Here is a 27,697-nt window from a genome sequence, read left to right as displayed (position 1 = left end):
ACACATCTCACAAAGGGGAAAAGCACTCTCACTCAGGTAGTGCAGAGTGGCCAACATTTTGAGGACCTCCCATTCAAAGTCAAAAGGATTTCCTGGTTTTTGTTTTTTGTTTGATAGTGTCTGAGAACTGCCAAATTTCTTCTTAGTCCTGATATGAAATCTATTTCTGAGTCTATGGAACAACTAAAGGATTTTACTGCATCAGCAGGATTCACTTAGAGTGTTTAGATCAAAAGATTTGTTATTTTTGTATGATCTCTGGAACTCTGCACTGCTGTGTACAAGCTCCTGGTGCACAAGTTTGTCATCAGCATGTGCCCGAATGGCACAGGAACTCAGTTATCTTCCTTGTGCAGAAGGGAGGCTGCACAATGAAGCAATGAGCAAAGAAAGTTAAGCCTAAAAATGTCCCTCCATTTTTGAACACGTCCTGTCTAAATGCCCACAAGGAGACCTGCCGCTTCAGGAGACCCGCTGCCTGCAGATTTAGCTGCAGGTCACCATGTGGCCTCTCTCTCCTGCTTGAGGTACCCAGCACCCGAGGTCAGAGGTGTGGGTCTCACCTATGGCCACCTGCTCTCCTGTATGCCATTGCTGGTCATGGTGGGCATCATGGGTCACCCTGTGCTTGTACACCACAGTGTACCATGGTGGTCATTTCACAGCACCCCAGAATGACTGAGGCTGACAGGGCCCTCTGGGTCCATTCGGCCCACTCCCTGCTCCAGCAGGGACACCAGAGCAGGGGCCCAGGCCCACATCCAGGTGGCTGCTGGAAGTCTCTGAGGAGCAGACTCCACACACAGCCTTTGGGCAGCCTGTGCCAGTGCTCCGTCACCTGCACAGCTCAGAAGTGCTCCTGGTGTTCTGAGGGAACCTCCTGTGTTCCAGTTTGTGCCCACTGCATCTTGTGCTAGCACTGGGCACCACAGAAAAGACCTTGGCTCTGTCTCCTTTGCACCGTCCCTGGAGGTATTTATACACATTCATTAAGATCCTTCCTTAAGCAGGACTTTACACTTCTTCTTGTTGAACTTTATGAGGTTCCTGTCAGCCCTTATAACAGCCTAGTATGGTGGACATCATCTCCCAGAGCCTTCAGGTACCTCAGAATGCAAAGAAATGAGGACTTCTGAAAACAGAGAAACTCTTGCTGAGGTCCATGGGAATGGTGGTCATTGGTGTAAATGCAGAGGCTGCCCTCTTCGTTGGCATCCTGACATGGATTTCCTTCCCTCAGACACTGTCCACGACTCCGTTCTACTCAGATGTCAGCATCAGTGTAAAAGGACCGTGGCTGCTGAATCAGACATTTTTTATAGTAGTGCCTCTGCAGTAGATTTTGCTTCACCTAATGGACAGGAGTTTGGGTCACATAAGTGCCCAGCACTGGGAGGTGCCTGTATCAGCTTAAAAATCTGTTTCTGGCCAGTGTAACCAAAGCGGTTGTCTTTGTGCAACTTATTTGCCATGTTCCACCAACGATGCTGGATATAGCAGCACCCAAATCAAAACTGATTTAAAAATGAACATTTGTCACATCCCTAAAAGAAGATGCTTGCTAGTTATTCCTTAACAAAACTTGCTCTGCAGCTCACATATGCATTCCTGTTTAGCAAGTAATGACACCAGAAAATCACTCCAAATTGAGAAGGCAAACCACAAAACAATACATTTGTGCCTTAACTTTCCTCCAAACACGGAAAAAGTAGCACCTAAAGATATGGCTGTGACCCGGTCAGCCTGCCCTGACACAGGAAAGGCCACTGCACTCACAGGGGTTGGTGAAATATCTGTCCCGGCGGAACACAAGGGAAACATATCCATCTTCAGCCACACTTTCCTCGCAGGGAGAAATGATGACTTTTAGTTTTTTTTAAGAGCCCTTCACATTTAATCTTTAATCACTGATGGAATAGTTGCAGTTAGGTTATGGGACATAATCTCGGTGTAATTTATTACCAAAGGCTTTTTCCTGAACTCCTTTGACCCTGCAACCTGCCTGATGTTAATCCAGTGCAGGGTCATGGCTGAGGAGGGAATATGGCCCTTCCACTTTCATTCTTCATAGCTGTAATTAATTATCTTAATCATTTTCATCAGTGAGTGCAGCTAAAGAAAGGAGGAACAAAAGGGATGTCAGTCTCTCTAATGCAAAACTGATTTAGATGCTCTTCCACTAGCATTAAGCTCTTACCCAAGACACGACCCATAGGAAAAGCTGATTCTTCTAGCAAAGACATGCACCAAAGCCATCTATCTGAGTAAAAAACTTACTTAAGCATTTCTGCTTGCAGATGTTTCTCTATTTCTTCATTTACTACTTCATTAACTGCAGGAAGAGATTCCTGATGTGTTATTTCTTTTTTCAGTAGCCAACATGCACAAAATATTTTCCATTAAAATAAATAACAGACCCTGTTATAATATACAGCTGCAGCTTTTCTTTAGGAAACACATGAAAAAAAATATCTCAAGAAAAGTAATAGCACTTCCTAAAAGTCACAGTTAGTCTGGTTAAACTGTCAGTGGAAACGGTCATAAGACGTGTTTTTTTCTCCTCATACAGTATTTCCAAGCTGGAATAAAGCTTTCCAGTCTCTTTTTTTTTTTCCTTCCCTGACCAACTGCCCTCCAAACCCATAGGAGTCTCCCACTAAATGTTGCATTTGGTCAAATCTCAACATCTCCGTATCTAGAAACATCTGGGAAATCTTCAGAAAAGAATAGCCTTCTCTACTGGTTTTGTTGATCTATTAATTTACTTTTTAACCCCATTGCTCCCTGTGTGCCTATACCTCTGGTCAGATACCCCCTTACTCCCCAGGAGGCACAATGCAGTCACCAGGAATAGAGTATGCCCTGCACAGTCTGGCAACTTGTACTGAATCAATCAACAGCTCCAGCTTAACCTACAGCCTTCTGCAACACGGCCTTACCTCGAGCACAGGAGCCAGGAGTTGGACTTGGTGATCCTGCTTTGCAAGGGGGTTGGACTTGATGATCTCTGGAGGTCCCTTCCAACCCCTACAATCCTGTGATTCTTTGATCCATTTGAGTCCCTTCCAACTCAGCATGTTCTATGGTTCTCTGATTCTATGGTTCCATGGTAGAATGCACCACTTGCGCTGTAAGTGTGTAGCCTTACACGCTGCTGTGTCCCACAGGGCACACAGCACTTTAAAATACCCATGGCCTCATTAAATACAGCACTGCTACTACCTCTTTCTTACAATAGCTGTGGTGCACAGACCAGAGCTTCAGGAGGGAAGGAAGCTCCAAAAGCTTTGCCTTTTATTATGTCAACATGTACAGTACTTTTATGGAAGTTCTCTCTGCTGAAACCTTGAGGAAGAAAAAGGTCTAGAAATTCATTAATGGTAAGCTGGGTTATTAGATTGTTCGCTTGGATTCACGCAGCCCATTTTACATGGCATGTGTGGAACAGAAGGGATATGATATATCAACTGTCATTCTTAATATTTTATAGTGAAGCATAAATCAGCAGGGGGTAATTCTGACATGTCTGACTCAAGGGCATACTGTTTTCATCACCTTTTATGTGATATTGCTCAAAGGTTGGTATGAATAGAGCAGTTCTGGGGCCATGCAGGATATAATCATTTGCTTCTGTTGCTGTCCCGGTGTGTAATTTCTAGCAGGGCCAAAGCAAGACTTTTTGGTGCAGTCCTCCCTTCACGCATTTTACCTAATATGTTTGCCTTGGGGAAGAGCAGCGTTAAGTGGTAATTACCTCAGCCCTGTCTCAGAGTTAAAAATTAGGTTCTGAGCTGTATCTACATATTTGCCCACTCCGCAAATATCCCTGGAGAGCAATTCTTCTTATCTAACCTTACTGTGGCCCTGATACACCATATTTCTGGTACGAATGGATGAGTTTTAAGAGCGCATTTAATTTAAGGGGTACTGCCATGAGGTCAGGCCCAAGTGTGGCCTTTTAAAATGGTTCTCTCTGGGGTGGGGGATGTCTTAAGGTGAAATATTCAGATAGTGGTAAGAAATGTATTCATTTCTAGTGAATCAGCAACATTTGAAGAAATAGATGCTCTGGGCAAGTTCTTTATGGGACATATGCAACAGCGCCTGCCAGTCAAGGTCCTTTACAGGAGAGCTCCTAAGCCTGCACTTCCTATTAGACCACACCTAAATGCTTTTCTGACTAGGATGCTTTCTTGAACGTGTGCCAAATACCTGATTTACACAGGGATGCCCACATCTGTTTTGGGCAATCTTTTCCAATTCATTTTTTGACCTTAATCTTTCAGGATTTGGAAATATTCTCATTCATTTTGCAGAAGATGTTTTCATCAGTGAGAGCCTGGCTAATTAAGCTGCTTCTCTGCTGAAACTGGGATGGTTAAATCTTTCACATGTTGAAAGGCCTTTGTGAGGCCTGCTGCTGCTTTCCCAGTGCTGCAGAATTTCTGGATTGGATTGTCATTGCCCCAGTCAGGAAAGAAGCAAGCCCCCCAAGATTAACTTGATCTTTGTCATCGCATCAGAGAGGTATTTGCAGCAATCCAAGCAGACTGTCAACAGACTGTGCTGCAAAGGTGGTACTAGTGTAAAAAGGAGATAGGTCCCCTTTTTTTAGTGAAAGCAGACAGTCGTGCCACCATGGATGGGGACAGCCCCCAGCTGCTGGGACCTGCCAGGTGACAATTAGGACAACACTTTGTGAGAGTGAGGAATGGTGACGTGAGGCTGAAAGTCTCCTTCCCTTGGATGCTTCACCTGTGTGGAGGTGGGATCATAGCAATGTGTGTGTGGGACTGAAGCAGATGGCTGAGCAGACAGTGTCTGTGGCACCTCGCAGAGCAGATAGTACGTAACAGAGTGTGAATCTTTCCCCCGTACCCCTAACGCACCACTGTGGTTGCTGAGGTGCCTGAGGAAAAGCAGCAAAAATCTGACAAAATGGTTGCTAATTGCCATGTGGTGCCATTGTGCAAGGTCTCCTCACCTTCCACAGGTGTCCCCCAAACCCTGTAGAAGTCAGGAAACCTCCTGCTTTGAAGAGCCAGACTTATCCTTATTACAGACTTATCCTATTACAACTGGAAGAAATTCTGCTCCCTGAGGGAATAATTACAAAGCTGAGCTGAAGCTCATGCTGAGCACATTTTGCCTTTACAGTGGTTTTCCTTTGCATCAGCCCCTCTGACTTGAAGGGCGATGTTTCTTTGAAAATATTGTGCACACCTAGCTGTTACAGAAGCTGGAGAGTGCCATACTGTTCTTCCCATTACCGTCAAGAACAGAAGCAGTGAAATAAGGGGTAAAGTGAGGAACCATCTAATCTCAAAAAAAACTTTTTTCCTTCTAGTCCAAGGTTGTTTAGGGTAATCAGAGCAGCAAGAAGCACTGCGGCACCCAGACGCAAAGTGACACCCTTAGTTAGTGGGTCAAAACAGTTCAGTTTATGACATCTGACATTGGTATTCCTAAATAAGGATTCACAAGTAACTAAAAATCTCCTGTTTTAGTATTACCATAGAAACAAGCCATGCGAGAAGTAAATGAACTGTGTTTACAGAGCTGGACCAGGTCTTAGTGAATCTGTAAAGAGTAAAACTAACAGTAGAGGAAGAGTCCAGGGGGCTGAATATCCTAGTCAGCAGAGCATTGAAAACCCCATCATTGTTCACCCTGCTACCACGTGTTTCTTTGTTCTCTAAGAAATTAATTCTGCATGCTGTACATGTATGCACGTTTGGCTTTGTCACATAGTGGTGACTAACAGTAGAACAAAAATTAACACATTTTCCTATTAGGCTGTAGATCTCCTGTGAGTGGTTCACAGGTGATTTTTTTTCTATATAGCAGGTGAGTTTTTATTAAATTTTACATTTGAAAATGCTTATTCAAACCAGTAACTGTTCATCCATTACAGTGGGTAATAAAGAAATTAATGATGAGTGACTAAACCATTTCCCAGAAGACTTAACAATCTCAGTAAGCAATGCCTACCTCCACAAGTGACTTTCTCTCCCACAAGTCAGTAAATTTTTAAGTTAAACATCATATGTGAGGAACAGCCATAAAAGAATATCAGAAAGAAGTAACAGACTCCCAGGCAAATACAATCATTGCTAAACTTAAAAAGCTCTCTGCTTCTCATTTAGATAAAATTATAATATTCATACCATCCCAGTAACACAAGAAAGAAGAGAAAGTCTAAATCATGACCGCCTGATTGAAGTTATGCCTTCAAAGTTTGATTGGAAACCCAGGCATGCTGCTTACAAAAGATGAAAATTGTATACTGGCAACTCATGTATTGGTACAAGTAAAGTGATTTCAGTAACAAAGTGATTATATTTAAGCAGATAGTAGAGATCCCTGGTTAAAAAAAATAAATGGACTGAGATAGACTATAAATGTAGTTCTGCTTATATGGGATATAGTATATGCTTTCAATATTAATTTAAAACTTATTTTAGTTATTAGATATATTTTAATGGGCATGATGATGATGGGTTGATGGTTGGACCAGGTGATCTTAGAGGTCTTTTCCAACCTTAATGATTCTATGACTCTATGATTATCCTTGGAACAGGTTTGACTTTGCTTACAGGAGTAGGCAGAGGGAAATGCTGGTGTACTTGACAGCTGCATTACTGAAACCTCCATCTCACTTCATCCATTGCAGATGAACTGGCATCCCCAGCTTTTAGTGACAGCAGAAAATGAACAGAGCTTTCTGAATAAACTGAGGAGAATCAGCACTCTCCACACCTGTGGAGTTTCAATAAGAACGGAGTTCCCAGAAGTGAAAACCTAATTCACCAAGTCTTCATTGTGCTTACTTCAAAAATAATTAGTTGTCCAACATCCTGAAATTGAAGGAGTCACCTAAAGAACTTGAGAATTTTGCTAGGGTTTGGCACACATAAATGTGTTGGCCCGTATTCTCAAACAGCCTCCAATCTCTGATGATGATAATAAAGAAAGACAGATTATTCTCATCTCTTACAACCATCATTCTGTTTTTAGTTATTTATTTGCAGGCAAAGAAATACAACTCTTCTTTGGTATTGCTTGTTGGGTTGGAGGTTCCAGTGTGACTATAGCTGTTGTGGAGACAGAATGTACATTGTAGCCTCAAACCAGGCAGGAACAGCAACAACAAAAAAATTTACCATAGCAAATGCTTCTTTAATTGTTGGGATGTGATGCTTCATGCTGGTAATAAAGGACATCTTCTGCGCTGAAGAGGAGAATTGTCTGGGAGCAAAGCCAGGAGTGGCAGCGGTCGGAGGAAGGAAGAGGAGAACCACACAGCTATGTTTGTTACAAATTGTCCAGAAAGGGGCTGATTGTAAGGATTTAGTTAAACAAATAGTACTCACAGCTCTCTGTGCCACAGATGCGCTGATACTAATGAGGCTCCATAGAAAGATACGTAATAACAATAGCTGTTGCTTTTTACTGCTCCGTGAGCTTTGTGAGAGGTAAACATTAAAAAAAAAAACAAACCACACAACAAAATAAAACCTCTCAAATCATCCTCCCCATCTGACCCTATTATGTTTTAAAAATCAGCTGTCCGCAAAAGGAAGCTTCCTTCAGCTTCATGAGGTGTGAGCGTTGTAAGGAAGATAAGGCTTGTCATGGCCTGAGCCACTGTGTCAGGGCTGAAGAGGGCTATCTGTCCTTTACATGCACACATTTGTGCTCCCTCTGCCCTGCAGCTCCCTGTGTTTAAAGCAGACAACGACCCAAGAGAGATCTATGTCACGTGTATGTCTGTCATTGTCAGGCTGCTCAGCGCACTTGAGGTTAGGAAGTGGGGCTGACACAATCCCGAAGAAAGGAACGCTGCATACAGTTTCAGGAGTTGGTTCAAAGCAGAGCAGCAAAGTCTGGGGTTTGGTAACTAAAGGATTCAGATTTCATCTCAGCTGGCCACAACAGCGGTGGTAATGATTGCAGGTATCGATAGCAAGGTCTTCATATATTCTTCACTAGCACCCACAGAGCAAGAACACTCCTGTGCAGTGGTATATCTCCAGGCTGATTTAAATGAGGCTTACAGTCAGTTCTACCAAAGCATTCAAAGACCTTTTCAGTAATTGGAGCTACTCCATGACGAATCTCAGCTTTTGGCATGGAAGAACTTCAACTGTACAGATATGCTGAAAAGTTACTGAAAACATTCTGGAAAAGAATCTGTATTTTTCCGTTTTCCTAGTTCTTACATTTGAATTGAAAGGTCAAGGTTGAACCAGGAACATTTCATTTAGAAACTTGGGAGTATTATCAAAGTTTGATGAGCTGAAGGAAAACACTGAGACCGAGCACCTAGCTGGAGGATCATCGTGGGTTGACCTAAAATCGACATGTCAGATTGGAGTTTCTAACATTTTTAACATTCCCATAGGACTTGTAATTTCTAAAATAGGTGTAGTAATTCTCTGAAAAGTGCATGTTTTTTAATTATGGAAGTGAAGTTGTAAATGCAATTAAAATGCATGTACAGCACCACATAAAGCAGATATTGTGTTTTATCCTCTATTGGTAATGGGTCAGCAGTGCTGCTTCCATTCTCAGTGTTGTTAACTTTTGCCACTTTTTGTTATGAGTTGCACACTATTATGTTATTTATCATTATGACATGATATATGGTGTATCTAGATTTGGTTTCTCTCCCACACTTCCCTCTGGAAGAGTTAAGCAGTAGAGGAAGAGCTACACAGAGAAGCAACCAGGAAGATGAAGGACATGGCAGCTTTGCTCAGTTTGTGACACACAGATGTTCTCTATAGCCAGGAGAAAAGGCAAGTGGGGGCATGTGACAGATACCTCTATTACATCCTTGGTGGCACTGAAAAGGTCATTTGGGAGAGATTGTTTGCTCACTCCCAGAGCTAAAGAAAATGGGATAAAACATGCAGTTTCTAGGTGGCAGATTGAGAAAAAATGCAAGAACAAATGTGCTCTTTGCCCAACAGGTATCAAAATTATGGATCTCATTGCCACAGAATGTTATGGATCCAAAAGGCTTGAAAGGGTTAAAATTGACTAAATACATTAATGGAAGAAAAATCCTCAGGGGATATTGAACACAAAAATGCCATTTCTGGCCCAGGCATTCCCTGAGCTGCAGTCATAGAAGGCTGATAACTGTTTTAGGAGAATGTCACTACATTGCTGCCTATTTTTATATTCTTTCCTAAATATGTAGTATTTGTTACTGCCAGGGACAGGATCCTGGGCTAGCTGGACCTTGAATCTGATCCAATATATCTGTTCTTGTGATCTTACATTAGCCTTCAGTAAGAGAAAAAAATGGGGGACATTTTAGTACTCAGGACTTTCAAACTTTGAAGCTGGTATTTTCAGTTCCCAGAGTCAAGTAAAAAGTTTAATTTTATGGTTTTCAAACTAAGATCATGATTTCTGAGTTGTTTGGGTATCCCAAATGGGACTATACTGCATATTAAACCAGCACTATGATATGCCAAAAGAGTCCAAAAGAGATGGTAGATAACAAAACGTATTCATAGCTGTTTTCAGACAGCCTTGAAGTACAATCGATTGCACCGTTCTGATTTGAAGATAAGTCTCCGACAGCATTATAAAACAGTGCTTCTTTCTTCACATGTGTTTTTCTTCAAAGGTACCAAGATTCAACAGTCTCCTTGATAGTTTTTACAAATTGTCCAGAACCTCCCTCTGCTAAATGTCCTACTTGTGTTTATGTATTATCAAGTGTAACTTCACATGAGTCAAATTAAAACATTCTAATTAAAAGATTAGGAGTGTCGTTTGCTTCGTAGTAGTTCTGAATCCAAGGGAGAATCACTGAACGACATTGTTACAGTAAACTGCAATGTGGTACTCTATGCAGTTTTATTTTTCCCTCCTCTTTCGTTTGAAGCTCTGATTAATAAGTCATATTCACAAGGATCAGAAGGGAGAAAGGAAAAAAGAGATTATTGCTGAAGATTATCAGACTGGATAGGAAGCAGAACTAACCATCTCTTTGATTATCTCCCCTGGCCACGAAGAGTTATGGTCTACAGTTCATGGTTCGTTCCTCATAACCAGTGAGGCAGAATGCAATGTAATGAAAATTGATCTATAGAACATATTCGATTAATGAAATATGAGAAAAGAAATTACTTCTGAAGAAAGTGAAAATTAAGAGGGTATACCAGCACCAGCAGACAGACAGACAGACAGGCATTGTTTTTCCCTCTGGAAAAGCAGATGGGGTAAATACAGGACAAGTTCACCAAGCAGAGTTCATTGCTTGACCTACATCTAAATCTAAATCCCACCCAGTTCAGCTATAGAAATAGAAAAACAAAAATACCCCCTCCCCCCCCCCATTTATTACTGTGTTCTTTCATTAATTATCAGAAGACGGCATTTTGGAAAAGTAAAGAATGGCTTCACTGCTAAAGAATACTCCGTTGCAGCAAAATATGTCTTCAAGTCTTTGCTTTTTCTTCAACTTTTATCTATTAAGCTAAGACAAATCACTGATGTACTCTTTCTTTCATGTTTTTTGTTTGTAAAATGTGGGTAGAATACACTAGAGTTCTGTGAGAATTGGTGTAATGCACACAACACTTTGACTTCCCTGGGCAACAGGTTTACAACAGCCTGAAAATATGCTGGGGAAATAAATGCATTCCCTCTTATCTGAAACGTGGATCTCTTACGTGGTCACTTGTATGTTCTCAGCAAAGCAGTAACAAATGATCTTTCCATCTGTGCAGGCTCGCTCTTAGGGTACAGAAGAAAAATAACTTCTGTTGTTGAGATGAGCAATGAGAGAACATGGAGCAAATCAGGATAAGCAAACACTTAAGGCTACATCTGCCCAGCATTCAAAAGCATGCACAGGCTGAAATGGGTTCATGCAAAACATTTATAGGCTAATTTTAAAAAGGAAATCTTAAACAATTGAGTCTATTTGTAGAGAAATCACAGAGAGAAAAGAGGCTAACCATTTGAAATACATTTTTTGTTGCCATTATCTCAATAATTCCCATGCACTACTGTGTGAGGAAATGCTGAAAACATTTGTTGTTCCCTTTGAGTCTGTTATGCCATCTCCAGGGATTTCCCCTTTCCACAGTGCCCCTCTCTCAGCACCTCAATGCACTTACAGATTTTTGCTACAGCTGACTCTTACAACTGCCTTTCTGTGCCAGACTCCTAGCAGAAGGCAGCAGCAAAAGCCCCAGAAGTCCCAGCACCAGGACCAGCTCTCATTGCTGCAGTCGGCCTGTGCGGGCCTGCAGGGCCTGAGCTGCGGCCCTGTCCCATGTGGAAGTTGGGGTGGAAAGGGAGGGCTGTAGAGGAGGAGAGGGACAGGGGGCACACAGCAGTGGGGAAGGTAATGCTATCTTCATCCCTTTCTGAGATCTGCAGGCATTTGCTCATTTTCCTCCTTTGTACAGAAGGTCAGAAGATTTCACATTCTCCTATCCTCAAAACGATCCCCAAACAGCAGAAAAGCAGTGCCCTTTCTTCGATAGAGCGTGTGAACCAGATTTCCAGAATGAAAATACTTCATACAGTAGTACAGCTCCTAAAGAGGGCTGCTCCAACTTTGTGCCAGCGGGTGAATTTGTGCCAGGGGGGTGAATTTGGTCCAAAGATCTCAGACTTGGGCTGAGCGTTTCCTTTGTTGTCATGCTCCTGTCCAACAAAAATCAGCCAGCAGCCAAGGGATTGAAAGGCAGCCTCAGCCCTTTCCGTTCATGCTCTCTGAAGGGGAGAAATGTCTGTCAGCCACAGAGATGAGTCCTGACAGTAGCAGAGGTTGGCCAAGCACATGGTCTCAGGCACTCTGTTGCTCTAAGACCAAGCTCCCTGTGACTTACAGTTTTTGGCAGTGAGATGTAATATGATATGTAATTTGGTGAGAAAGAGTAGAGAGCTAAAAATGCTGCCGTGGAGGAGATGCTTTCTAAGCGGCCTCCACTTCTGAAGGTGTAAAATTGTGCATGTTTTCCACCCCTAGACACTGTAGGAGCATCCAAAGGAATATTTTTTGAACAAGAGCACAGATTAGCATTAATCCAACACATGGCTGAACACAGCTGAAGAAACCTGGATGACTTATGCCATCTCCACATTGTTGAGATGACAGATGATTATTTCATGTTTCACATGCCACATGCCTTGAGCTAACCTCTGTGAAAGTCAGTGGGGGACCTTCCTTCACATGCAGTCAGCCATGAGCCAGGCCTGGAGAAACTCTGGGGTGAGACTACCTCTGAAACACATTGATACGTGGCAGGTTGTAATTGTTCCTTGCAGAAACAGTGATGGCTGAAAGTATGCCAGTGTATTAATATCCTATATTATTTACAGACTTGCTCGCTGGGCCAAGTTAAACACTCAGCAACTGAGTCACCTCAGTTTGAACTTTTCTCTCTTGCCTTGAAACTTCACTTCATGTTCTCACGGTATCTACCGCACTGCTGTGTTTATTCAGTTTGCTGTGTGCCTCAGATTAACCTACAGTTCTGTCTTTTTCACAGTTAACACAGCATCACTGACAAACGTGGGCTTCCACGCCCAGCATTACTCATGCTCAGAAGAATGACTAGAAGGGAGCACAGAGGCCAAAAGAAGCAGTGCCAGGCCTATTTTCTGATCTGTTTTTATTCAAAGCATTTCCATGGATTCTCTTTAACTTGCAAAACTATCGTTGTCTGAGAATTTTGCATGAAATAAAAATAAAAGCAGCAGAATCATCTTCAGTTTCTAAAGATGCTCAAGGTAGCACAAAGCCATGCCCAAAGTGCAGTAGTATGCTCAGCTTTACTACCACCAGTGGGATGCAGAGGGCAGCTGGGGACAGTCTGACTTTCTCAACAAAATCTTGCTGATAAGTACCTGGGATACTGAAATGCTTTTACCTTGCTCAATACATCTTTTCATCCTCTGAAGATGTTACTGTGTGTCAGGATCACTCTGTCAGAGTTACGACTGAGATCCTGGGCATGACTCCTGGATGGTGAGACCCCAGGAGCCCTGCAGCCAGCAGCAGGAACTGTAGCTGCAGCCAGGGGCAAAGCCTCACCGTGCTTAAGCTGAGAGCAAAACTCATCTGGCACAGGCAAGGCTTTGCCCAGAACATTTTATCAAGGCTTTTTTTTTTTTTTTTTGAGTGCACAAGAATGTTTCTTCTACCTTCAGTCTGGTATACAAGTGGGGCAGAAAAGTACATTTTTAGCTTCAAAGATTTTTCTCTTCTTACCTCTCTCCATCATCACTGTTTGTCTGTCACCAAGTAGAATAAATATCCCTTTGTACTGTATGGCATGGATATATTTTTCCTTACTATATATATTCTGAGATGGTACATGAAAAAAAAAAGAAGCGTTCCAAAAACATCACACCATTACAAAAAAAAAAAAAACAAAAAACAAACAAAAAAAAAACAAAAAAACCAGAAAAGGATAATTACACTAACAAGATCTTTCAAAAGAAGAGACAATCTGTCTGTCAACATCACATGCCAAAAATTCCATATTTTTACCAAAAAATTTATACCTCCTACGAGCTCAGAATGTTTCTGGACCCAGAAATGAGCAATGAAACCATCCTCCCTGCCACTGAAAACTCCCATCTCTGTGTCACAGACAACAGCTAGAGATGCATATTAAAGCCTGATACAATAACCCAAACAAAATATGAGATGGGTCAAAATGAGAAGCTGAGGTTCAGTGGAATAATACCCTCTCTTAATTTATGAATTAATAGTGCTTTATTATATCATTTGAACTGAAAGTGATCACTGCTCAAAGAAAACGATCTCAAATCCAGAAGGAAGGAGGAGCATTCAGGTCTCCCAAGTGCACCTCTCATAAAAGGAAAGCTGAGTAGGCTGGGAGAAGCTCTCTTAAGAAAGAAAAAATAACTCTTGCCAAACTTCCTTCTCAGTGCCTTTTGTCTCTGCAGAAAAAGACGTGAAAGTTAATGGCTACCCAGCAGCAAGGAAAGTTGTGCTCTGCTCCTGTCTGCCTGCTTGCCCATTTACACACAGCTCACACTGGAACAGGGGGAAGGGAGCAGGGCCTGCTCCGCTAATTTTCCTCCCTAGGGTGGGCAATGATTTCTCAGAGCTAATATGCCCTGACAGATGCAGTCACACTGGTGCCCGCACTCTGCATCTTTGTTGGCCAATTGGGGTCATGGCTGGGAAAGCCGATCTCTTAATCATCGTATCTGATAGATGTCGCCTACTGTAAATCGACAGTTGTTGGAGGTGTTGGTATTGACCACGGCTGTTCCCGCTCACGCTGAAGACAGATTTTCTGCGGGATTCATTCAGCAAGAGACCAGGGCAGATGAGACAGCACAGCTGTTTAACCATTAACTCCTATGTATGTATACATGTGTTACAGCATTTAATGTTTTTGGCAGGAAGGTAACTGGCAGACACCAAGGCTCTGCGGGGCACGATGCCCACACAGCACTGCATGTCACACCTCCTGTGGGACCTTGAACTGGGTGAGCAGCAGCAGCCCTGGGTGGGGTTTGCCTTCCCATGCTTTTAGCAGGCACTGGGTTCTGATCACTCAAAGCAGATAACAAGCAGTAAAAAGACAGCATCTTCTGAGACCCCAGTTATTCTCTGCAAGGGAAATCAATCGTCACAAATGATGCTGGTTTTTACATGTATGTGCGAGTAGTGTCTGAGAACATCTAGAGCACTGCTAGGTGCAGGTCAGTAGCTAGAAAAGCAGCTGGCTGCTCAGAGCTGAGTGCTTTTGCTGCCAGTGTTGGCATGGTGTGGCTGCTCTGCTCTTGGGGCTGGGGGCATAGGGCGAGCCCAGGATCTACCCAGGAGCTGCGGAGGCAGATGAGATGTCCTGGGGGAGGGCATGCAACAGGGATGCAGCCCAAGTAAGAGTGGGGAGATCCACGGGGAAGGAGGAGTTAGCAAGATGTTGGGATAAGGCTGATTTTGCCTAATCAATGCACAGAGTGGAATGTTACGTGGCACGAGTGGGCTTTACATGAAAACTAAAGTAGTACCTCGTGTCGATATGAATAGATCAGAGTTTAAATAAGCTCCGTAGCACTGAGATTAATGAGGCAGCAGGGGCTCAAAGGCTCAGCCTGGGCTGTGGGGTGTGCTGCACAGTCCATCCTCTCAGCCGTGTGAAAATCATGGAACCGTGCCTGAGAACGCAGAGCCAGAACGACAGCATTTACGTTATTGAAGCAAATTAATACTAGAAAGCGTTTTCCCCTACAAACAGGCCCCGAGAGATTGATCTAATTAATTAGCTTTCGGTTGCACAACTCCATCCCTCTGCCTCCAAGTCGCCCAGCAGAGCGGCTGAGCGCGGGGGCCAAAATAAACAGCACTGCACCAGGAGAGCGGAGCTGGGGCTGTGCCGGGTGCCCCTCCTGGGAGCACTAAGGATGGGGTGCAGGTGGCAGCGGGCTCCCCGGGGAGAGCTTGGGGGAATGAGACCTGAGAGCAGACAGAAGGGCAGCTGGCACTGTGAGGCGCAGCATAGTGCTCTCACTCCATAAAGAGCGCTGTTTAAATCATGTCTTTCTACTACGATTCTGCAAGAAATGCAGAAATCTTTGCGTTGAAGAGTGTAAATTGTAGGCTGGCTGAGAAAAGGGCCAACCTTTGAAATGGTCAAAGTGAACAGCTGCCCTCTGTTGTGGCAGCTTTGCCTGTGCTACTCCTCGTTCTGGGGAAACAGGGTGTGATGTAGTGACAGCAGATCAGTCGGAGCAGGGCAGCCACCCTGTTCCTACTGACAATACACTGGAAGCACAACTCGGGAGACTGTGTACAGGCCTGAAGAAGCAGGGGATGTTCAGCTACGTTCTGTTTGATGTGAGACCTGAAGGGGAAAACGTGGCTCTCCTGCTCACCTTACCCAGAGAGCCCCACTCTGCAGAGCCAAAGGCAGGGGTCTCGCAGCAGGGCCAGTGCCTGCCTGCTACTGACATCATAAGGCAGCAATATTCGACCTATAGATGACCAAAAATCTCTTAACTCTTGTGCTAAAGAGGAAGGATGAACAAACACTGCTTACTTTATTTTGGGTATTATGAAACATTACAATGATGCCACCAGCAAAGGGTCATGCAGAGTAGGGTACATAGCAAAATTAAAAGGCAGGATCATGGTACCACAGTGTAACATAGGAAACTCCACTTATTTACACATATTGCTGAGAAATTTTAGTAGAGATTTCACCATTTTTGTCTCTTTCTTTGACTAAGCTGAGGTGAGAGCAGTTCAGTCTATGATTCTTGGAGCTCTTATTCCAGCAACAAACTAGAAATTTCCTTCATGCTGCCCTACCATCCCATTAATCAAGATTTTCCTGTTGTTACTAATTACAAAGAAAGCTCTCTGAAAAGAAATTTTTCATTCTTACAACTGTTTTTCGTCTGAGTAAATTTTCAGTCCATAAAATGAAAAAAAAATCCATAAATTTTGGTGCTGAAACTGTACAACTTGGAAAAGCAGAGTAATTAAACAGTGTATTCAAATAGATTCCAATGGTTACCTACCACAACAAGTATCTCAAAGTGGTGTTGTGGCTCTTTGTGATCATCCAGTCTGGTGCATTTCAAAGGCTTAAAAGGAAGTTTCTGAAAAAGAAAAACCCTCTGTGATTTTTTCCTTTGCCTTCAGAGCAGCAGTGAAGGCAGACCTGCTCCCCTCTGCTCCTGCAGGTGTGAGCCTCAGCTGTCACATGTGCCAATGAGCGCTGTGCACCCTATAAAATGCTAATTCATCCTTGCATTACAGCAGGCACTTAAGAGAAGAAACGAGTGTACAAAGGGCTTTTTCACGTTTGCACCTCTGCTCTTTTGTACCAGTGTTGTGCCACAAGTGACTCTGAGCCTGCACAAGCTGATATTCTCATGGCTGCAGCCAGCCCCAGGAATTTACAGGCTGGCTAAAGCTCCTCCCTAATTGCTCGGCCTTGATGCTCTTGTGAAGCTGTAATTTCTCCAGCTTCCAGACACCAGCATTTTCAAGGCTAGACAAGAGATAAATGTCTCAGGCAGAAAACAAAGACACTCTTGAGGGAGAAACACTTCAAAGCCATCAAAGTCAAGGCCTTTGCTGCATCATATAAATATCAAAAAGCATGAGGAAAAACAATCCATCTTTTCTTTTTCAGAGGCCACAGTTCACACTGGTGAGCCTCACTGAGCTTCAGTGTTAAGCTAAATGCCACCTATCTGGGAAGGATTTGTCCTGCATGAGGAGGGAAATGAAAGAATCCCCTTCAAAAGTCAGGTGGTGAGGTGGGAAGAAGAGATTCCCTCTCAGACCCTTGGGGAACACCCTGAAGTGTTTGTCCTGGTTATAGCCATTGGCACAGCCCAGCACCGCGGGATGGAGAAGGAAGGGGAAGCGACCACATGGGGCTGGTTGCTGTCTCCCAGGGGTGAGGAGACTGCTCCTTCCCAGCTGTGTCCCACCGGCCATGGTGACCAGGACGAAATACAATACATGTGCATTGACTGTGGCCTAGAGAAGGACACAGCACAGCAGGGATGGACCACTGCTCAGAGATGCTGGAAAATAAACAACTCATTAGATTAGGAGCATGAAGGAGGAGAGGAAATACAGCCATGGCAGCAAAGATACTTTCTGGCCATAAATTGAAAGTTAACAGTGGGGCTTTATATATGACTTTATGCTCAAGGATGTTTTAAATATCCTTTATGCACAAATTCACAGGTTACCCATGAAAACTCAGGGAAAGGTTTCAAAATATTTCCAAAGAGATTTTTACTCATTCCTGGTCTCACTCACCACCGCACCTTAGCTCCCCTGTAGGAAGACAGAGCAAATCAAGGGATCAACATTTGCCACCAGGTTGTACGGTGGCTGGGATTGTGGAGTGGAAAGAGATGATGGCTGAAAAATTGTGCAGCGTGCCAAGTACTTGGCTCACATTGCGCTAGGATTATTGTCTCTGCATGCAGTGAAAAGAGCTGTTCAAAATCCCAAGCCTCACATCATGCCAAAAATCTGTGCATGTCAGGTTTTTTGTTTGTCATGAAGAATGTGACACTACTCTTCCATTCCTACTGTTCCTTTCTATGGGAAAGCCCTTATCTGCAATAAATAAACCCCAGAAGTTTGAGTTTGCTTTATTGTGTATCTATTTTTTTTCTTGAATTCTTCTGGTTTTACAACTTCACTACTTAATTTCTGATTTGCAAGCAGAAAAAGCCAGGAGACAGCGGTCAGTGGGAATGCAGCCAGCTGTTTTAGGAGGCAGATGTGCCAGTGACTACTGTTAAGACGTGCATACATGTTCACATCTCCCTGTATTTTCTGTAGTTATTTGATGGGTTTTCCATTTCCTCCTACTTTCATGGCTGCAGGTTTGCACTTGCTTTTTTTTTTTTAAAAAAACCAAACAACTATGCTTTCTACAGTTTCAAGTCTGTAGCATGTTGCTTTTTACATTCTTCAGAAATGAAAAGCTGAAACTTTCTCCATATTCCACCAACCAACAAACTACCATAGTGGCCTTGATCCGTGCTTCCAAGTTCTGTTTTTCCAATCAGTAGTAACTGATCAGCCCAATGCTCTTCTGTGAGGACTGGATTTGTATTGATTAATTTTTTGCAAGTGTTACTATGTCACAGGTAAACAAGAAATAATAATAAACTACATAAGTGAGGTTAATTTCAACTAGGATAGAAAGTTTAACCCCTGTAAATAGTCACACCTATTAATGAAAAGAAAGCTTGCATCTTCAGTAGATCCTTGCGTTGATTTCCAAACGAGTAGGTCCTTGCCCTGATTTGCCCTTCTTTCCCTTAAAGGTATATCTGTTCTTGTAGCTGCAAACAAAGAAATTTGCAAACAAAGAAACAAAGCTGTAAATATTGAGAGATTACTTCTTGTGTGCTATGTTGCATCACCCCTACCTAGCTACAGGTCTTCATGGGTTGCAGGTTCTGTGAGATTCCAGACCTTGCCTGACTGTGTGACTTCAGGGAGAAAATATAAAAGCAACAGGATTGGTGGGAGCAAGGTATCCCGAACATTCACAGTGTGACTTCACTTCTGAACAGTGCCAACTTGCTGTTGCAAACAAGTGCTTCCAGAACAGCAATGTTACATCTTCACAGTGGAGAGAAATCACACTTTCAGTCCATGTTGGATTTTAAAGAATACTTGAGACCTCTTTTAGGACTGTACTGTATGAAGAAGACTTACAGAATCACAGAATAGCTCAGGTTGGAAAGGACCTTCAAAATCATCAAGTCCAACCACAACCTAACCATACTACCCTAACTCTAACAACCCACCACTAAATCATGTCCCTGAGCACCACATCTAAATGGTTTTTAAACACAGTCAGTAATGGTGACTCCACCAGTTCCCTGGGGAGCCTGTTCCAGTGCTTAACAACCCTTTCTGGAAAGAAGTTTTTCCTGATATCCAACCTAAACCTCCTCTGGCGCAATTTGAGGCCATTTCCCCTTGTCCTGTCACCTGTCACCAGTGAGAAGAGACCAGCCCTGCTCTCACTGCAATCACCTTTCAGGTATTTGAAGAGAGCAATGAGATCTCCCCTCAGCTTCCTCTTCCCAAGACTAAACAGCCCCAGTTCCTTCAGTTTCTCTTTGTAGGGCATATTCTCCAAGCCCTTCACCAGCCTTGTTGCCCTTCTTTGGACCTGCTCCAGCACCTCAATGTCCTTTCTGTACTGAGGTGCCCAAAACTGAACACAGTACTTGAGGTGGGGCCTCACCAGTGCTGAGTACAGGGGCAGGATTACTTCCCTAGTCCTGCTCACCACACCATTCCTGATCCAAGCCAGGATGCCATTGGCCTTCTTGGCCACGCGGGCACACTGCTGGCTCATATTCAGCCGACTGTCCATCAGCACACCAAGGTCCCTTTCCGTCAGGCAGCTTTCCAGCCACTCCTCCCCAAGCCTGTAGGGTTGCCTGGAGTTGTTGTGACCAAAGTGCAGGACCCAACACTTGGCGCTGTTGAAACTCATACGGTTTACCTTGGCCCATCGATGCCATCTATCCAGGTCCCTCTGTAAAGCCTCTCTACCCTCAGGCAGATCAACACACCCTCCCAACTTGGTGTTGCCTGCAAACTTACTGATGGTGCACTCAATCCCCTCATCAAGATCACTGATAAAGATGCTGAATAGAAGAGGCCCCAGTACCAAGCCCTGAGGAACACAGCTCGTGACTGGCCACCAACTGGATTTAACTCCATCGACCACAACTCTCTGGGCCTGGCCATCCAGCCAGTGTTTCACCCAGCAGAGTGTATGCCCATCCAAACCACGGGCAGCCAGCTTCTCCACAAGGATGCTGTGGTGGACAGTGTCAAAGACCTTACTGAAGTCCAGGTAGACCACATCGACAGCCTTACCTTCATCCACTAAGTGGGTCACCTTGTCATAGAACGAAATCGGGTTTGTCAAGCAGGATCTACTATATTCAAATACCCATCTACTCTACCAAAAGTACTTCATATGACCACATTATCTGTGCCAACATAACCAGAAACCAAATATGGTTACAATAAGGTAGAGTCCTTTTAAAATGATTCTGTTCTCCAGCATTGCTATTGTTAATAATTTCCAAATGGAGCTTGCATAACGATTTTTCTTCTCAAACTACTGGTCCAAGAAACCAGGCTGCAATATTTCCATTGAAGCTTTGTTCTGCAAGCATGCTGGAATGGTAATTTAGTTGTCAGCTTTGGGCTGCAGAAGCATAATTAGATTTATGCAGCCAGGACATGTCCACATGCCTCTGTGAGGAATCAGATGAGGGGAAGCGCTGGGTCTGGCTGAACTTGCTAGAATTCATCCCAAAAATTTTAGAGCAAGCTTAAGTATTTCTGTAGATACACAGTATATTGAATATAGGTTTCCCTGAAGTTTCAGCTATGGCATCACTAAATGGTAGTGAAATACATCCATTGGCCGTAAAGAATGAATATTTTCATTATACTGTGCCCTGTGGTCAAATGAGGCCAAGGGGAGAGCACGTATGGCTGATAGCTGCTGTCTATTGAGATCTTAAAATTAAATTGGCCTGAAGCTCCTCATTAGTTATGCCATATGACCATATATACATTTAATTTTAATTAATATTTCCTTCACGCTTTCCTCTTCATCCAGCCTCCAAAGGCAGTTGGTGTGGTGGGGTTTCGACATCCCCCACAGCAGCTGCTTGCTCCAAAGATACAAAAGCCAAGGCCAGAGGGTTTGGTGGTTGCCATGTGGTAGAACCAAGACCCTCACACCACTGAGATCTCACAAGCCTCTCAACGTCATCAAATGCCATGAAAGCAGAGACAGTGCCTTACTGGAGCTGTGCAATTGTCCTGGGAGGCTGGCACGAGGGCACGTACAGCACAGCTCTCCCCTGCCCAGGGGGGGAAGGACGCTCGCACACCTTCCCTTGCAGTGGAAATGAGAGCAACTCAATGCATCCAAATGGGGCAGGAGAGCTGCTCTGTGACTCATGCTGTGCAGTCTGGAGTGCCGCTTCTTGTTCGGCATTGCAAGAACAGACGCACGGTGCACACGTGCCAGCAATCACACGGAGCCAGGCGTGCAATGCTGGCTGAAGCGAGCCAGGGAAACGCTGCTGCAGGGTATCTGCGCTCCTACGCCATCACCAGACGAGCACCCACATCAGCACAACAAAGTGAACACAGCAAACCAAGGCCGAGACCTCTTCCCTTTAAAACAACTCTCTTATTTCTGCAGCTCGTGACTCCTAGAAACAAGCCTCTGAATGTTAAACATGGATACCTAGGCAACAGCAGCTGACAAAGATGCTCAATGAAATCCAAGCCTTGCCTTTCTCTGATTTTTTTTTTTTTTTAATGTATTAGCTTAAGTCATGCTGGCTGAATTCTGTATTCAAAGATGAGAGAATAAGTATTATTACTTTTCCAGATTTGACAGGAGGGCTTTATCTCATAGCCCTTCTAATTGATTTTATTCTCAATACCATGGCTGGAGAGAGAAAACACTGAGGACTGGGAGGGTGTTTTGGAACAACTGCGCAATGCCTGCCACTCTTCTCCAGCTTCGCTCCCTTTACCCTGAAGCCTGGACCCCCACCTGAACAGAAGAGTTTGATTTTTCTGCCTCCAGCCTTGCAGGCCCAAGGCAGCCATCTTCCTGGGCTGACCCAATGCTCAGCCAAAGGCTTGAAGGAGGTACAGGCAGACGGCTGAGCAATGCAGACCTTAAATCCCCAGGCTGGAAACCATATATGTGTTTTCTAAAAAAAGTGATGCACCAAGAGGGCCCCAAGCCAAACCACACAGTGATAAGAAACCTGCACAAAACATGTACTCACAGGGCACCACTCCCCTTGCAGACCAGAGAGGCTGCACACAGGACTGAGCTGTTAGAGGTAGAGAGGTAGGAGTGGTAGTGGGAGGACTTCCCAGCTGGCAATTAGCATAACGAGCAGCAGGCTTAGCACATCTGCCATCTGCCCACTGCTAAGTGTCTTGTAAAAAAAGTCAATCATGAGGAAACCGTTTTGCTGGTGGTAAACTGTGTTGTATGAAAACAGTAAATCACCCTCTGTACGGTCACATGCCAATGGCAGAATATACCATGGACGCCTCTGGTTCCTTTCAAGGCATGTAACAGCAGCTACTGTTCCACATAGCCCACTCTTTTCGTCTTTAGCAGTAATTATCTTACCTCAAAGCCTGCACAATGGACCTGCAGGACCCCTTCTACTTCCTTTCCCTTTGACATAAGCTCCATCTCTCAAAATTGGTTGGAAAAGATGTGAGATTTCTCCTCCTTCCCTCACTGATACCATTTCTGTAATATGCTCAACCTCATATTCCTGCAATGTTCTCTTACAGAATACCAAAGGCTTCACCCTGCGTGAAGGACTGCTTATGATGCAACTGCTGAGCAACAGGCCTCCGAGGCATGCTTTGGAAGAGCGTCCATCAATCCCCTTGCTGCTGAATGAAACTCCCAGATGCTCTGAAGAGACTTCCAGATGCTTTCAGTCAGCTAACTTAGAAATGATGCAGACAAAGTAGCACCTTCCCAGATCTAAAGACAACCATCCTTATTCTTTTCTTATTCTACTCTACTCTTGTTCTATTCCACTCTTATTCTCTTATTCATTTCTTTTAGCAAATGAAACCAATTTATTCCTTCCTATATGAGTCTATTTTCCTCATGTGGAACAGAAGGTAGAGTAACCAAGAGGACACAGGAAAGCAGCCCATGCCTATAAATTAGTTTCCAGCGGCTCCTCTGTTCCCCACAGGCCATAGGCTGACTGTGGGTTAGGAAGAAATACAGCAAATTGAGATTAAGCATGGATAAAAGAGAGTTATCCTCGTGAGCCAACGATATGTCATCATACATTAAAATCCTGAGAATACGAATTTGGACTGGGATCGCGGAGGCAAAGTTCAGAGTGCCTGGCAAATAGTTTACAATGTAAAATGATCACCTTCATTGAAGAACACCACCACGCAGACAGGGGATTAGGGCAAATCAACCTGGCTGATTTATAGGTTACCACAGCAGGCAGCTTGGAAGGAGACTGGGTTTTATCCGCTTCCCAGATACTGGGATATTTCACTCCGTGATAAGAACTGCAGGATATTTTTGACACACTGATAGTGCTTCCATTCTAAGCGAGCCCACTCTGGTGTAATTAACTAGACAGTTAGCAAGGGCTGCTTGCTGCAGCACAGGGGAACTATAGAAAACGCCTGTCCTCGGGCTCTGTGGGCTTTCGAAACCAAAACAAGCCAGAAACACGATGCTCCGTAGATTACTTTTAAAAATCTTTTTAATGAAGAAATAATTCCATTCCAAAATATAGACACACAATTAAATAGTTTAATCACTTCAAAATATAACATGTCCCCAGTAGGTTCCAACACACACACACAAAACAATACTTAACAGCAATACAAAAAACCCATACAATAGCAGTTCTGTTACAATACCAATGAATATCGTGACATCTTTAGTGTCTCTGTATCTGTCTCAAGTGGTGTCAAGTACAGTAGTTTTAAAAATGTCTTGCAGTTAGTAGCCTCAAGATGTAACTCTTCGTACGTTTGTTTTTGGTTCAAAGGTAAAAATGCCCTTTGCCTTCAGGACACAGTGGAGTGCTCGTTGTTCACAGCTCCGTCTGCTGAATTGAACCAACGTGATTACAGCAACCCGAGGTTGCAATATTTACAAAGTCTATCTACAGTAATTGCCAAGAACCAATAAAGATGGGAGAAGATGACTGAAAGTAAAGGCAGACACACATGATAAATTATGATGCAACAATTTGGCTCATGCATATAAGAAAATACATATTATATCACAACAAAGGCCACACACCTTTTTATGCAGTTTAGTTAACATTACTACTTACAGACAACCCATTCACCACCTTCGCTTTGGACATTCGAGGACCCTATACATCTTCGCATCCCTGTCTCCTGAATCCAAACCACTGGTTCCCTCCAGTGACAGTAAAACCACCCAGAGTTTCGACTGCTGTGGTGGGCCATTGGGAGCTAAGAGAAGGCCCACGCCGAGGACCTCTTCTGTAACTCTGTTTGCTTTAATGACCGCAAACCACAATCAAAATAATATTCAACAAGCAGACAAAGACCAGCTGGGTGAATACGTAGCCAGCTTAACAGTTGGGAAATGCTTAAAATAGATGTCTGGAGAGCCGAGTGAAGGGTGCTTCATCTCGGAGCTCCAGGGTGGCAGGGACCTAGAGCTCTGCTGGGGATGGCCCCGCTGACTCCAGCCTGACAGAAAGGCGTGCGATCCGCCAGCTTCCCTCATTGCTCCTAGTCCGGAAGCCCTTGCGATGGATTTATTCTATTGTGTCTATTTTAAGCATAGTGATAATGATCACACGGACATGAAGATGACGGGAGGGAACTACTACTCAGGGTACAGTTAAACATGACATGGGTTGAATTAGTCAGCCATTGCACATAGCTGCATTCTAACTCGTTTGTTCTATCTCTGTTCAGGAAATGTTCGACTGGAATCCTGAGCTGACAGCAACATCTACAGTTTCACTGGAGTAGCTCTAAACATGGAGTGCTAGGCACTAGTGGAGGCTCACCCATTCCTGAGAGGAGGCTGGAGGAGGGGCATCAGGACACGGTGCAGGCCTTGCCAGGTCAGCACATATCCTGGGGAAAGGACCAGTGGCTGCAGAAGTGAAAACTTTACATGAGGGTACCGGGATGCCTCAGAATCCGCTCGGATGTCTGAGGCCAAGCCCAGATGTGCAAGGAGGTGTGGACAAGAGATCTGCATAAGCAATAATGCGATATGAAAGTGAAAAATGGCAGCAGCTCTTTCATACAGATACTCATCCCATCATACACTGTGTCCAGGGAAACAGCCATAAGCCTAGAGAATGCATGCAAGCATCAAGTGAACTTACGGGGTTGAGCTACACAGCAATCTCACGTAAATATGGCAGCATACATCCACGTGACCACGAAAGAGAGGACAGACAAACCAGGTTCACCTGCTCCAGATCGCTAACTGATCACTTGCTGTAGGCAAACTGTGCTGGTGTAAATACCTGTATGAAACGTTACTGCTCTCAGGGCTGCTAGACAGTGTCACTTCAGAAGCAGCAATGTTGTATCAGTGCAGTAAAGTTACACCTGCCCAGAGGTCGTCCCAGGCTAACGCACTGCATTTCTCCATCAGGCTGTGCATCCAGCGTGCTGCCTTGTGCTGGCGCTCCCGCCCTGCTTCTGGTCTAGCTGTCCCTGGGCTGGCTCTGGGGACACGGCTGGTTCTCCACGTGGCCTGTGACCTGCCATGCAGGTGTAAGCCTTATTTCCAAGCAATATGCTGCGGGGGGGATACTCCAGCTGTTTTGAGTCCGTCCCTGCTCAGAATTGTCCCTCGGTTTGCAGTAACAGCTGAGCAAACACTTCTTAGCTAGCAGTCTCACTTCCTAATCCCAAACAGCCGCTAAGTCCCCTTTCTCCTGAAATGCCTTTACACTTGAGTTACAAAAATGGACAAAACTCCAATTCTGCAACTGTATGCCCGTCCTTTCGAGAAAACCCACCGCTTCTCTTGTGCTTTTCACTGATAGCTAATTCTCCACCCAGCTCTGAAAGAGTCTCACTACACATTTCCAAGAGTGCATGCAGAACATCTGGTGGCTGGCTAAGGCAATACACATTCGGAAATCAAAAGAGAACAGTTGCAAGCGCACTTTAAGCCTGTACATTTAAAGCTGAAGGCCTCAAAAATAACGTAATGGAGTGGGTGAGTCGGAGGGGCAGAGGAATGGAAAGAGACGATTTGTTGAACACATGCTTACTAAAGCTAAAACATCAATGAAACAATACCGTGGAAGATTATACATAACATCAGTCAGTTCAGGGATCTTATGGCACCTGTGGTTTATAAACAGCTTTAGCAACGAGTATTTCAAAACATAGTTCACAGTTTTAAGAAGATCTGTGCTGATTTAAAAACTAGATTCTATATCATTTGAATGTCACCTTTTGTATATGATATCTATTTGGAAAAAAAATATTTACACTAACTTCTATGGCTGATTTGTTAGATTATTTTGAAAGAAACATTCCTAAGTTACACATTAGCCCTAAATTAGAGATTTTTTTTTCATTGTTATTATTAATTATATTATTATTATTTTAGTACATTTTGTGTAAGTCTTAATTTAAAGACTTGCAAACAAATTGCAAATATAGTTCGGTACTTTGATTTTTGGGCTACTAGATATATACACTCAGGATTATAATCGTTCAGTGTTAATGCGTAATCGCAGCTTTTTATTTCTTCCGTGGAAAAAAATGTACAGTGTATAGTAAACCGAGCTACTAAAATCTCAAAGTATTCAGAAATCAAATTTCTATCTATAAACAGTATTGTCATTGTAAACTGAACAGGTTCAATATCATGTGCAAAGGGTTTATGTGAGTTATTAACACTGCCATCCTTTGTAACAGCAGTATGCACTTCAGTCTGTATTCTTCACTGGTAATGAGCCATGTTACAGAAGATGTAGCTAATATAAGTTAGCTTTAAACAAAAGTCTTTTGTCAAAACACACATCTACAAACTACAACTCTTAGAACAAAAGTACTGTGCTACAGTCCTCAGAACTTAGTTATGGGATTTTTTTGTCAAGAGACGCTGCACCTCTTGGTTCCATTCTTCTGTGAAGTTTGCAGCTAAGCTTTCCTCATCGTCTGTCCGAAAGCAGCTCTCCTCATCGTCAGTTCTTACGTAGCTCTCGTTGTCTGTCTGGCTGCAGCTTGCCTGTTGAGAAACGTTTAGGGAAACTTTTTTAAAAAGAGCCAGTGGAAGACACTGCATGTGTGTACACACCCACACAAGCACACCCACAAGCGGAGAGAGAGCAGGCTGCTTGAAAAAGAAAGGGAGGAGCTGGCCAACTCTTGTGGCTATGCCTGAAACAATCAAAAAGAAAAAGTAATTCTGCCCAGGTGAGTCACAGAATCGATCATAGAGTCATTAAGGCTTGGAAAGACCTCCAAGATTCCCTAGTCCAACCGTCAGCCCATCCCCACCATGCCGACTAACCACGTCCCTCACTGCCACATCCACACATTTCTTGCATACCTCCAGGGATGGTGACTCCAGCACCTCCCTGGGCAGCC

At 43.8% G+C, this 27,697-nt stretch overlaps 1 protein-coding gene across 16 annotated transcripts in view; it reads right to left on the bottom strand.

The window, feature by feature from the left end:
• Positions 23,824-27,697, bottom strand: part of DTNA (dystrobrevin alpha) — a 177,104-nt gene continuing 173,230 nt past the window's right edge. For 12 of the 16 annotated variants that reach the window (XM_021386433.1, XM_021386440.1, XM_021386448.1 and 9 more), the window contains one exon: positions 23,870-27,335. In XM_021386433.1, the coding sequence (XP_021242108.1) occupies positions 27,180-27,335 (156 nt within the window). In that variant the 3' untranslated portion in view covers positions 23,870-27,179. Of the gene's footprint in view, positions 27,336-27,697 lie in introns of all 16 variants that reach the window. The other 4 variants (XM_021386447.1, XM_021386434.1, XM_021386441.1 and 1 more) reach the window with 2 other exon arrangements.

This window comes from Numida meleagris, chromosome 2 (genome assembly GCF_002078875.1).
Source record: "Numida meleagris isolate 19003 breed g44 Domestic line chromosome 2, NumMel1.0, whole genome shotgun sequence".
Lineage (NCBI taxonomy): Eukaryota > Metazoa > Chordata > Aves > Galliformes > Numididae > Numida > Numida meleagris.
Note: the sequence above shows the minus strand (reverse complement) of the source record. Positions and strands in the feature narration are given on the sequence as shown.